The following is a 13694-nucleotide window of genomic DNA, read 5'->3' on the forward strand; positions in this document are numbered from 1 at the left end:
GCAGAGGAGAGGAGAGAGGAGCAGAGGAGAGGGATTTGGAGAGCCCAGCGAAGTATAGGCCCACGGCCAGAACCCTGGTCCCTAAACCCCCTACAACCCCCCAACCACCTGCCCAATTCAGGCCACCCTACGCCAATGCCAAACCCATGCCTAACACCCCCCCCCCCATGGCTGGCATCATTCACCTTCTCCCAATGGACTCCCTAATGAGCAGCTTTAATGGACACAAGATCACACACTTTGTCCACAGACCAATTAGTTAGGGGACTCAGTGATGATGATGTTATTGGAATGTGGATGTTGTATCAGTTTCAGACAATCAGACACACCAGCTTCAGACATACAGTGAGGGGGAAAAGTATTTGATCCCCTGCTGATTTTGTACGTTTGCTCACTGACAAAGAAATGATCAGTCTATAATTTTAATGGTAGGTTTATTTGAACAGTGAGAGACAGAATAACAACAACAAAAATCCAGAAAAACGCATGTCAAAATTGTTATAAATTGATTTGCATTTTATTGAGGGAAATAAGTATTTGACCCCCTCTCAATTAGAAAGATTTCTGGCTCCCAGGTATCTTTTAGACAGGTAACGAGCTGAGATTAGGAGCACACTCTTAAAGGGAGTGCTCGTAATCTCAGTTTGTTACTTGTATAAAAGACACCTGTCCACAGAAGTAATCAATCAATCAGATTCCAAACTCTCCACCATGGCCAAGACCAAAGAGCTCTCCGAGGATGTCAGGGACAAGATTGTAGACCTACACAAGGCTGGAATGGGCTACAAGACAGTTATGATCTCAAGGCAGCTGGGACCATAGTCACCAAGAAAACAATTGGTAACACACTACGCCATGAAGGACTGAAATCCTGCAGCGCCCGCAAGGTCCCCCTGCTCAAGAAAGCACATATACATGCCCGTCTGAAGTTTGCCAATGAACATCTGAATGATTCAGAGGAGAACTGGGTGAAAGTTTTGTGGTCAGATGAGACCAAAATCGAGCTCTTTGGCATCAACTCAACTCGCCGTGTTTGGAGGAGGAGGAATGCTGCCTATGACCCCAAGAACACCATCCCCACCGTCAAACATGGAGGTGGAAACATTATGCTTGGGGGTGTTTTTCTGCTAACGGGACAGGACAACTTCACCGCATCAAAGGGACGATGGATGGGTCCATGTACCATCAAATCTTGGGTGAGAACCTCCTTCCCTCAGCCAGGGCATTGAAAATGGGTCGTGGATGGGTATTCCAGCATGACAATGACCCAAAACACACGGCCAAGGCAACAAAGGAGTGGCTCAGGAAGAAGCACATTAAGGTCCTGGAGTGGCCTAGCCATTTCTCCAGACCTTAATCCCATAGAAAATCTGTGGAGGGAGCTGAAGGTTCGAGTTGCCAAACGTCAGCCTCAAAACCTTAATGACTTGGAGAAGATCTGCAAAGAGGAGTGGGACAAAATCCCTCCTGAGATGTGTGCAAACCTGGTGGCCAACTACAAGAAACGTCTGACCTCTGTGATTGCCAACAAGGGTTTTGCCACCAAGTACTAATTCATGTTTTGCAGAGGGGTCAAATACTTATTTCCCTCATTAAAATGCAAATCAATTTATAACATTTTTGACATGCGTTTTTCTGGATTTATTTGTTGTCATTCTGTCTCTCACTGTTCAAATAAACCTACCATTAAAATTATAGACTGATCATGTCTTTGTCAGTGGGCAAACGTACAAAATCAGCAGGGGATCAAATACTTTTTTCCCTCACTGTATATCCTGTTTCTCTCTCACTGTGGTAATCACAGAGAAAGAGACACAGAACCTGGCAACCAACCATTGGTTCCTCTGAGTAGTAGGAAAACATAAGGCCAAAGAAGCTTTCATACTTTACATTCATCTCCTTTGGCTGTGCAGGAAGGAAAGGTAGTTACAACATAACACAACATAATACTGTAAATCTCCAGCCTCTGCTTTCAAATCCTCTGAGCAAATTACTTAGTATATGACTCAATATTTTGGTACAGGCTTCAACATTGCAATAGTTGAAAGTCATTCGCTCCATGATTTTGCCCACAGCTGGGAAATCGAGGAGGAGAACGCTAGATGTTTTATCTTATTTTTAATGTCCTTGTTTGGAATGTTTTTCCACTGTTTGCTATTGTTTTCATCTGCTTGTACACTCTGACCGCTATTAGTTTATCTAAATATCATACAATATTAAATTACAGCACACTGAAGGAGGAGAACACTAATGTAAAGCGAAGAGGGGCATTAATGCTTTCTGTGATTAATTAGGTGAATGTCTAATGGATGAGGGTTTTTTTATAAGCACGCTCCTCCCCAGCAAATACCTCGACAACTGTTTACACTGTATTCATGTTACTTTCTTTGTCTTGTGCATGCAGATAAATAAACTGTGTGTGTGTGTGTGTGTGTGTGTGTGTGTGTGTGTGTTCCAGGAGAGGCCAGTGCATCCACCATGTGGGACAACAATGCCTGGGTGTATTTCTATGACAACTCAACTGAGGCAGAGGCGGAGCCACCATTCCTCATCCAGGACTTTATCCACAGCCTTCAACCTGACGCAAGGTTCATCATCATGCTCAGAGACCCTGTAGAGAGGTACTGTAACTACTACTACTATTACTACTACTATTATTAATACTACTACTACTAACCCTTCAACCTGACGCAAGGTTCATCATCATGCTCAGAGATCCTGTAGAGCGTTTCCAGCTGGTATCGTAACTGTTGTATACATTCCACCTCAGGACAAGAATAACAACAAGCTGGAACTTAACGAACTGTACAAGGCTGTAAACAAACTTGCACCTGGAGGCTGCTTTCCTTGTTGCCGGAGATTTTAATTCTGCGTCATTAAAAGACACGTGACGCCCAACTTCCATCAACACGTCTCCCTCGCCACTAGGGGCGATAGAGTCCTAGACCACTGTTACTCTACCCACAAGCAGGAATACAAGGCCCTCCCTCGTCCCCCATTTGGCAAATCAGATCATGACTCCGTACTGCACACACTGTATATATATTTTCTGTTGTATTTTTTGACTTTATATTTTTTTACCCCATATGTAACTCTGTGTTGTTGTTTTTATCGCACTGCTTTGCTTTATCTTGGCCAGGTCGCAGTTGTAAATGAGAACTTGTTCTCAACTGGCTTACCTGGTTAAATAAAGGTGAAATAAAATAAAATAAAATAAAAATAATATATCCTGCTTCCTGCTTACAAGCAGAAGCTCAAACAGGAAGTACCCTTGACTCACTCCTTTGAGACATGGTCATCAGAATCTGCAGGAATATGCTGCAGGACTACTTTGCTAGGGCCTGGTTGGAATATGTTCAGAGACTCCGGCGATAACATCAACGAGCTAACCACCTCCGTCACCGGTTTCATTAGGGAATGCATCAGCAACGTTGTTCCCACAGTGGAGGTTCGCTGCTTCCCCAATTAAAAGCCCTGGATTAACACCAAGGTTGGCGCTAAGCTAAAGAACAGGGCTACCGCACCCAGGGCTATCACAGAGAACCCTGAGGCTACGGCTGAGGACAGGAACAAGTACAAGAAGTCCCGTTACGACCTCCGCAGCGTCATCAAACGAGCAAAAGGACAATATAGGAACAAGGTGGAATCATATTAGACGGGCTCCGCTGCCCGCCGCAGGGGGCTGGAGCTACAGTCTATTAAGAGTTACAAAGGAAGACCCAGCTGTGATCTGTCCAACGATGCCTCTCTACCTGACGAACTCAATGCATTTTATACACGCTTCGACAATAACAACACTACTACTATTACTACTACTACTGCTACTACTACTACTACTACTACTACTACTACTACCACTACTACTACTACTATTATTACTACTACTACTACTACTACTACTACTACTACTACTAATAATACTACTACCACTACTACTATTACTACTACTACTACTACTACTACTGCTACTACTACTACTACCACTACTACTACTACTACTACTACTACTACTACTACTACTACTACTACTACTACCACTACTACTACTACTACTACTACTACTACTGCTACTACTACTACTACCACTACTACTACTACTACTACTACTACTACTACTACTACTACTACTACTACCACTACTACTACTACTACTACTACTACTACTACTACTACTACTACTACTACTACCACTACTACTATTACTACTACTACTACTACTACTACTACTACTACTACTACTATTACTACTACTACTACTACTATTACTACTACTACTACTACTGCTAACTCTAACCCTTCAGCATGAAGCATGGTTCATCATCATGCTCAGGGACCCTGTAGAGAGGTGGGTCTGTCTGTCTGACTCTCCCCACATCTCTCCCTGTGACTCCCTCCCTCCCTCCCTCCGACTCCCTCCCTCCCTCCCTCCGACTCCCTCCCTCCCTCCCTCCGACTCCCTCCCTCCCTCCCTCCATCTCTTTCTCCATCTATCCCTCCGGGGCCAAATCAGTTAGCTTTGGTCTTTCTTCATCTCTGTTGATGCCCAACACACTGCACACATTACCACACACACACACACACACACACACACACACACACACACACACACACACACACACACACATAAAGCAAACTACATTCCAGATTTATTTCAGATTGAGATGTGTTGTTTGTTATGAGGAGGAATTTGTTGCCATGACAGCTAATAGCTGACAGCCTGGGAGCGTTCTCTATAAATTAAGATGAGTTAGTCTCTGCTCTAACTGCTCACAGTTTTACTTCAGTGGATGTCTGGAAGTCTCAACCTGCTCACTTTAATTGGTTTTGTCTGTCAAGTCACAGCAGCCAAGCCAAGGGAGAGCGTGTTTGTGTGGGTGTGCGTGCGAATCGCCATGCTCAATTAGATTAACTAAATGTGTTTACAAACCCAAGCACCTCATGAGCTTTCAATGGCGGGGCAGACTAAATGGATCGCAAGCAATGTTTGTTTGTGTTTTTTGCATATTTGCCTAAATTCCTTTTGAGAGAATGGCAATCAGAGAGTTGAATCATTGAAGCTACAGTACTTTGGAGAGGTTGTCACACGTAGTACCAGAGTTGTGAGATGATGGTAAAATGCTCATGACTTGGGTCGGGATTCAATCCAACCGTGGATTGTCGACAATGCGGCGCTGGCTTTTAAAGGCAATTGAGCCGACATATGCAGCATTTACCATGCCTTTAAATATCGCCTTTAAAAACTGCACTGTCAACAACCAACGATCAGATTGAATCCCAGCCTTGGTTGTTGTAGTTGTTGATGTTGGTATTGTTGATGTTGTTGTTGATTGTTGTTTGTTGTCTCAGGTTATACTCCGACTATCTCTATTTTGGGATCACTAATAAGTCCGCGGAGGATTTCCAGGAGAAGGTGTCCGAGTCTCTGCAGCTGTTTGAAGGGTGTCTTACGGAGTACACCATGCGCTCCTGTGTATACAACACTACGCTCAACAACGCCATGCCAGTGAGTAGGCCTTCTCCTCTCCCCATTCTCCCCATTGGGTTGGTTTCTATGCTTTCACAGACTAACCATAACGCTCTGAACTGTGTTTGTGGTGTAGCTGACTAACAGTGGTGGTTCTATTGAACTGTGTTTGTGGTGTAGCTGACTAACAGTGGTGGTTCTATTGAACTGTGTTTGGGGTGTAGCTGACTAACAGTGGTGGTTCTATTGAACTGTGTTTGTGGTGTAGCTGACTAACAGTGGTGGTTCTATTGAACTGTGTTTGTGGTGTAGCTGACTAACAGTGGTGGTTCTATTGAACTGTGTTTGTGGTGTAGCTGACTAACAGTGGTGGTTCTATTGAACTGTGTTTGTGGTGTAGCTGACTAACAGTGGTGGTTCTATTGAACTGTGTTTGTGGTGTAGCTGACTAACAGTGGTGGTTCTATTGAACTGTGTTTGTGGTGTAGCTGACTAACAGTGGTGGTTCTATTGAACTGTGTTTGTGGTGTAGCTGACTAACAGTGGTGGTTCTATTGAACTGTGTTTGTGGTGTAACTGACTAACAGTGGTGGTTCTATTGAACTGTGTTTGTGGTGTAGCTGACTAACAGTGGTGGTTCTATTGAACTGTGTTTGGGGTGTAGCTGACTAACAGTGGTGGTTCTATTGAACTGTGTTTGTGGTTTAACTGACTAACAGTGGTGGTTCTATTGAACTGTGTTTGGGGTTTAGCTGACTAACAGTGGTGGTTCTATTGAACTGTGTTTGGGGTTTAACTGACTAACAGTGGTGGTTCTATTGAACTGTGTTTGGGGTTTAACTGACTAACAGTGGTGGTTCTATTGAACTGTCTGGTGTAGCTGACTAACAGTTGCGGTTCTGAGTCATTCTGGCCCAGTTCTGCCTCAAGGCCCATAGCCAATCACAGCCCACAACATCAGCCCATATCAAAGCCGTCCCGCAGTTCCTTGGTTGACTCAGCCAACTGTTTGGAAGAGAAAAAATAGATCTGGGTGGAATTCCCCCTCTTTCTCTCTCTCTCTCTCTGTCTCTCTCTTTCTCTCTCTCTCTCTCTCTCTCTCTCTCTCTCTCTCTCTCTCTCTCTCTCTCTCTCTCTCTCTCTCTCTCTCTCTCTCTCTCTCTCTCTCTCTCTCTCTCTCTCTCTCTCTCTCTCTCTCTCTCTCTCTCTCTCTCCTGATAGCTTCCTAAGACTTTTATCAATGCATGTGTTGCCTTTGTTATTGTGTCTCTGTGCAGGTTGGCCTCTACATATTCTATACTAAGCGGTCTATTTTCTGTTCCTAGGTCAGGTTGCAGGTGGGCCTGTACATAGTCTACATACTAGACTGGTTGACAGTCTACAGTAGAGAGCAGATTCTGGTCCTACGGCTTGAAGATCACGCTTCCAACAGGAAATACACAATGCACAAAGTCTTTGACTTCCTCAACTTGGGTATGAAAGTACTCAACTCTTGCCCTTGACATTTCTTTCTTTCAAGTCAATCAGTCTCTATTGAAGCTGCTGAACACAGAGCTTTAATCCTTAGCAAGCTCTTTGAAGTTTACTTATGAGTGCAATCACCTAAGATCTACATCAATATATGGACACTTCCCCATGCTATTCCTACTATAAGCAGATGGTGGCAGCACAGCCCCACAGCCCTATAACTCACCAACACTCCAACTAGTCTCACCATCACCCAGGTATCAGGGTGTAACAGAGGTTACTGTAAAGGATACTGTAAATGTTACTGTAAATGTTACTGTAAAGCACTTTTTGATTTATTGATCGTTTGACTGATTGATTAATTGATTGATTGACTTACTGATTGGTTGATTAATGTATTGATTGACTGATTGGTTGATTGACTGATTTGGTTGATTGATTGACTAACTGATTGACTGATTGATTGGTATGTGGCTTACAGTATGTGAATGTGTGTATTAAAGGACCGTTGACAGAGCAGAAGGAAGCAGAGATCACTAAAAGTCCCGCCTCCAACACGCGGAGGCCAGCCGATAAGAGCCTGGGGCCCATGCTCCCCGTAACCAAGGAGATACTGAGGGACTTCTACACTCCGTTCAACGAGAAACTGGCCAAGGTGCTCCGCAACGACACCTTCAGATGGGACAACCATTCAGAACTCATGTAAAGACTTTGTTTTAATGGGGAAACCCATTCAGAACTCATGTAAAGACTTGTTTTAATGGGGAAACCCATTCAGAACTCATGTAAAGACTTGTTTTAATGGGGAAACCATTCAGAACTCATGTAAAGACTTGTTTTAATGGGGAAAGCCATTCAGAACTCATGTAAAGACTTGTTTTAATGGGGAAACCCATTCAGAACTCATGTAAATTATTATTAACCTGGCAGCCAATTTCAGGTCTGCTGAGCGCAAACCTGAACGTTGTCAAAAATCTAACTGCATTATTATTCCCATACCATTATTAAAGAGAATCAGACAAATCATGCTACCCTCTGCCTATTGGCTACTTAGCTTATCCAAGCCTGTCTCAAAATACAACACTGCCCCTTTAAGACAACAAAAAAAGCTCTTTACCTGACTCGCTTTTCAAAGATGTACATGTTTTGTGCTCTTTTTGGAAGCAATCACTCCCCTATTGCTGACTACAATTGATCTATAACTGGGCTAATAACTCACTAACTAGAAAAGGATATGAACAAAATGTGCACACATGGCTACATGCAGCTCTCACTTTGATCTCAAAACAAGCGCATCTACTCACAACCGCTCATGCTGTAAACACAGTCCAGTTCAACGTAAATGGCACAGATCCATATATGGCAATGGTCTATTTGCATATAGGCCTACTGCAGCTCTGATTGGTTATACTGCACCGGTCTGTTTAGAGTAGGGGCTGAGTAGTGCCGGTCTGTGTAGAGTAGGGGCTGAGTAGTGCCGGTCTGTGTAGAGTAGGGGCTGAGTAGTGCCGGTCTGTGTAGAGTAGGGGCTGAGTAGTGCCGGTCTGTGTAGAGTAGGGGCTGAGTAGTGCCGGTCTGTGTAGAGTAGGGGCTGAGTAGTGCCGGTCTGTGTAGAGTAGGGGCTGAGTAGTGCCGGTCTGTGTAGAGTAGGGGCTGAGTAGTGCCGGTCTGTGTAGAGTAGGGGCTGAGTAGTGCCGGTCTGTGTAGAGTAGGGGCTGAGTAGTGCCGGTCTGTGTAGAGTAGGGGCTGAGTAGTGCCGGTCTGTGTAGAGTAGGGGCTGAGTAGTGCCTGTCTGTGTAGAGTAGGGGCTGAGTAGTGCCGGTCTGTGTAGAGTAGGGGCTGAGTAGTGCCGGTCTGTGTAGAGTAGGGGCTGAGTAGTGCCGGTCTGTGTAGAGTAGGGGCTGAGTAGTGCCGGTCTGTGTAGAGTAGGGGCTGAGTAGTGCCGGTCTGTGTAGAGTAGGGGCTGAGTAGTGCCGGTCTGTGTAGAGTAGGGGCTGAGTAGTGCCGGTCTGTGTAGAGTAGGGGCTGAGTAGTGCCGGTCTGTGTAGAGTAGGGGCTGAGTAGTGCCGGTCTGTGTAGAGTAGGGGCTGAGTAGTGCCGGTCTGTGTAGAGTAGGGGCTGAGTAGTGCCTGTCTGTGTAGAGTAGGGGCTGAGTAGTGCCGGTCTGTGTAGAGTAGGGGCTGAGTAGTGCCGGTCTGTGTAGAGTAGGGGCGGAGTAGTGCCGGTCTGTGTAGAGTAGGGGCTGAGTAGTGCCGGTCTGTGTAGAGTAGGGGCTGAGTAGTGCCGGTCTGTGTAGAGTAGGGGCTGAGTAGTCTGGTCTGTGTAGAGTAGGGGCTGAGTAGTGCCGGTCTGTGTAGAGTAGGGGCTGAGTAGTGCCGGTCTGTGTAGAGTAGGGGCTGAGTAGTGCCGGTCTGTGTAGAGTAGGGGCTGAGTAGTGCCGGTCTGTGTAGAGTAGGGGCTGAGTAGTGCCGGTCTGTGTAGAGTAGGGGCTGAGTAGTGCCGGTCTGTGTAGAGTAGGGGCTGAGTAGTGCCGGTCTGTGTAGAGTAGGGGCTGAGTAGTGCCGGTCTGTGTAGAGTAGGGGCTGAGTAGTGCCGGTCTGTGTAGAGTAGGGGCTGAGTAGTGCCGGTCTGTGTAGAGTAGGAGCTGAGTAGTGCCGGTCTGTGTAGAGTAGGGGCTGAGTAGTGCCGGTCTGTGTAGAGTAGGGGCTGAGTAGTGCCGGTCTGTGTAGAGTAGGGGCTGAGTAGTGCCGGTCTGTGTAGAGTAGGGGCTGAGTAGTGCCGGTCTGTGTAGAGTAGGGGCTGAGTAGTGCCGGTCTGTGTAGAGTAGGGGCTGAGTAGTGCCGGTCTGTGTAGAGTAGGGGCTGAGTAGTGCCGGTCTGTGTAGAGTAGGGGCTGAGTAGTGCCGGTCTGTGTAGAGTAGGGGCTGAGTAGTGCCTGTCTGTGTAGAGTAGGGGCTGAGTAGTGCCGGTCTGTGTAGAGTAGGGGCTGAGTAGTGCCGGTCTGTGTAGAGTAGGGGCTGAGTAGTGCCGGTCTGTGTAGAGTAGGGGCTGAGTAGTGCCGGTCTGTGTAGAGTAGGGGCTGAGTAGTGCCGGTCTGTGTAGAGTAGGGGCTGAGTAGTGCCGGTCTGTGTAGAGTAGGGGCTGAGTAGTGCCGGTCTGTGTAGAGTAGGGGCTGAGTAGTGCCGGTCTGTGTAGAGTAGGGGCTGAGTAGTGCCGGTCTGTGTAGAGTAGGGGCTGAGTAGTGCCGGTCTGTGTAGAGTAGGGGCTGAGTAGTGCCGGTCTGTGTAGAGTAGGGGCTGAGTAGTGCCGGTCTGTGTAGAGTAGGGGCTGAGTAGTGCCGGTCTGTGTAGAGTAGGGGCTGAGTAGTGCCGGTCTGTGTAGAGTAGGGGCTGAGTAGTGCCGGTCTGTGTAGAGTAGGGGCTGAGTAGTGCCGGTCTGTGTAGAGTAGGGGCTGAGTAGTGCCGGTCTGTGTAGAGTAGGGGCTGAGTAGTGCCGGTCTGTGTAGAGTAGGGGCTGAGTAGTGCCGGTCTGTGTAGAGTAGGGGCTGAGTAGTGCCTGTCTGTGTAGAGTAGGGGCTGAGTAGTGCCGGTCTGTGTAGAGTAGGGGCTGAGTAGTGCCGGTCTGTGTAGAGTAGGGGCGGAGTAGTGCCGGTCTGTGTAGAGTAGGGGCTGAGTAGTGCCGGTCTGTGTAGAGTAGGGGCTGAGTAGTGCCGGTCTGTGTAGAGTAGGGGCTGAGTAGTGCCGGTCTGTGTAGAGTAGGGGCTGAGTAGTGCCGGTCTGTGTAGAGTAGGGGCTGAGTAGTGCCGGTCTGTGTAGAGTAGGGGCTGAGTAGTGCCGGTCTGTGTAGAGTAGGGGCTGAGTAGTGCCGGTCTGTGTAGAGTAGGGGCTGAGTAGTGCCGGTCTGTGTAGAGTAGGGGCTGAGTAGTGCCGGTCTGTGTAGAGTAGGGGCTGAGTAGTGCCGGTCTGTGTAGAGTAGGGGCTGAGTAGTGCCGGTCTGTGTAGAGTAGGGGCTGAGTAGTGCCGGTCTGTGTAGAGTAGGGGCTGAGTCGTGCCGGTCTGTGTAGAGTAGGGGCTGAGTAGTGCCGGTCTGTGTAGAGTAGGGGCTGAGTAGTGCCGGTCTGTGTAGAGTAGGGGCTGAGTAGTGCCGGTCTGTGTAGAGTAGGGGCTGAGTAGTGCCGGTCTGTGTAGAGTAGGGGCTGAGTAGTGCCGGTCTGTGTAGAGTAGGGGCTGAGTAGTGCCGGTCTGTGTAGAGTAGGGGCTGAGTAGTGCCGGTCTGTGTAGAGTAGGGGCTGAGTAGTGCCGGTCTGTGTAGAGTAGGGGCTGAGTAGTGCCGGTCTGTGTAGAGTAGGGGCTGAGTAGTGCCGGTCTGTGTAGAGTAGGGGCTGAGTAGTGCCGGTCTGTGTAGAGTAGGGGCTGAGTAGTGCCGGTCTGTGTAGAGTAGGGGCTGAGTAGTGCCGGTCTGTGTAGAGTAGGGGCTGAGTAGTGCCGGTCTGTGTAGAGTAGGGGCTGAGTAGTGCCGGTCTGTGTAGAGTAGGGGCTGAGTAGTGCCGGTCTGTGTAGAGTAGGGGCTGAGTAGTGCCGGTCTGTGTAGAGTAGGGGCTGAGTAGTGCCGGTCTGTGTAGAGTAGGGGCTGAGTAGTGCCGGTCTGTGTAGAGTAGGGGCTGAGTAGTGCCGGTCTGTGTAGAGTAGGGGCTGAGTAGTGCCGGTCTGTGTAGAGTAGGGGCTGAGTAGTGCCGGTCTGTGTAGAGTAGGGGCTGAGTAGTGCCGGTCTGTGTAGAGTAGGGGCTGAGTAGTGCCGGTCTGTGTAGAGTAGGGGCTGAGTAGTGCCGGTCTGTGTAGAGTAGGGGCTGAGTAGTGCCGGTCTGTGTAGAGTAGGGGCTGAGTAGTGCCGGTCTGTGTAGAGTAGGGGCTGAGTAGTGCCGGTCTGTGTAGAGTAGGGGCTGAGTAGTGCCGGTCTGTGTAGAGTAGGGGCTGAGTAGTGCCGGTCTGTGTAGAGTAGGGGCTGAGTAGTGCCGGTCTGTGTAGAGTAGGGGCTGAGTAGTGCCGGTCTGTGTAGAGTAGGGGCTGAGTCGTGCCGGTCTGTGTAGAGTAGGGGCTGAGTAGTGCCGGTCTGTGTAGAGTAGGGGCTGAGTAGTGCCGGTCTGTGTAGAGTAGGGGCTGAGTAGTGCCGGTCTGTGTAGAGTAGGGGCTGAGTAGTGCCGGTCTGTGTAGAGTAGGGGCTGAGTAGTGCCGGTCTGTGTAGAGTAGGGGCTGAGTAGTGCCGGTCTGTGTAGAGTAGGGGCTGAGTAGTGCCGGTCTGTGTAGAGTAGGGGCTGAGTAGTGCCGGTCTGTGTAGAGTAGGGGCTGAGTAGTGCCGGTCTGTGTAGAGTAGGGGCTGAGTAGTGCCGGTCTGTGTAGAGTAGGGGCTGAGTAGGGGCTGAGTAGTGCGCAATAGAATCCTACTCGGATGCGTTCTGCCTACAACAAAATCTCTTGCATAGTTTGTTTTGTTTCGGTATGTTGCTTTGAAAGTGGATAATATTGCGTTGATTCGATCACAATTGCCACAGTAAAGGGAAACGTTGGTAGTGTTAACAGGGGAAACTCTAGAACAGTGGTCACCAACCATTCCTGAGTCAATATCACTTTGAGTCAAAATGCAAGCAGAGATCTACCACTCAGATTATTTTTTTTACACGACTTAAAAAAACGGAAGCCTATGCAACATTAACCAATTAAAAACAGTTCTGTAGTAATGAGGTTTGTGCAGTAGGCTTATAGGTCCAATACATTATCACTGCGTATTGGCTTTGCTTGAATTGCCCTGCCAATGCATTGTTGTTCGGGCCATTTCTTAAAATTATATTTCAACATTTGAGGTAGGCTATAAGATCACACTGGTAATAGATCCGTTGTTGTATTACTTGTGAAGCACAGCTGAGTGAGCATACATTTCAATAATTTACTTTTCATTTTTATTTAACTGGGCTGATGGTGCCTGGGCTGATGGTGCCTGGGCTGATGGTGCCTGGGCTGATGGTGCCTGGGCTGATGGTGCCTGGGCTGATGGTGCCTGGGCTGATGGAGCCTGGGCTGATGGTGCCTGGGCTGATGGAGCCTGGGCTGATGGTGCCTGGGCTGATGGTGCCTGGGCTGATGGAGCCTGCATCCGATGGTCCGTCTCAGCGGAGGGAGAGAACAGCAGACTGACGGTCCGCCTCTGAACGTCACTCGAGTCGCGCCGCATTAATTATGCCTCATGCACAAATTCAGGTTGTTACTCCTATGAACAGAGAAAGTGAAATATTCCTTGATTTAAAAAAAGACCCAAGCCTTTAATAATAACAACAACGCAAGCCTATAGATCCACTTTCCTACTCATTCATTACTGCTGCACTGCTTGTTGTTGTAGCGCTGAGTGGAAATAGGAAGAACGCGCATTTTATGGCTTATAAAAGTGTTGAATACAAAGTGTTGACAGCGCTGCGTAAGAACTTTAAACATGAACTCACTCATAAAAACAGCAGCTCTTTGCTGTATTCGTTGACAGTCTCTCTCTCTAGTCACGGTTTTAAACGTTTTAAAATCTCACAGTATCAAATTTGCTGTAGCTTTCTTTTACGCCTGCTACGTTACTGCAGACACGGTCATCTGAGCCATCCGACTGGCCAGCGGTAGGCCCATAGTGCACTTGATTTGCTCTCTGGGCCCGCCGGGAAGGCAGAGTTTGTACCTTCAGACACATGAAATGGTTCAAAATGGCAACAGTTCGCCTACCCGGCGCGC

At 47.9% G+C, this 13694-nt stretch overlaps 1 protein-coding gene across 1 annotated transcript; it reads left to right on the forward strand.

Moving 5' to 3' along the window:
- The first annotated feature begins 2462 nt into the window (after positions 1-2462).
- On the forward strand, positions 2463-8174 carry LOC311113837 (carbohydrate sulfotransferase 15-like). The gene is made up of 4 exons (XM_084189131.1): positions 2463-2621; positions 5347-5503; positions 6790-6937; positions 7435-8174. Exons 1-4 carry the CDS (start codon positions 2479-2481, stop codon positions 7635-7637), a joined length of 651 nt encoding a protein of 216 aa, XP_084045257.1. The 5' UTR covers positions 2463-2478; the 3' UTR covers positions 7638-8174.
- Positions 8175-13694: the final 5520 nt, after the last annotated feature.

Source organism: Coregonus lavaretus (genome assembly GCF_964263955.1).
Source record: "Coregonus lavaretus genome assembly, contig: HAP1_SCAFFOLD_7400, whole genome shotgun sequence".
NCBI classification, from domain to species: Eukaryota; Metazoa; Chordata; class Actinopteri; order Salmoniformes; family Salmonidae; genus Coregonus; species Coregonus lavaretus.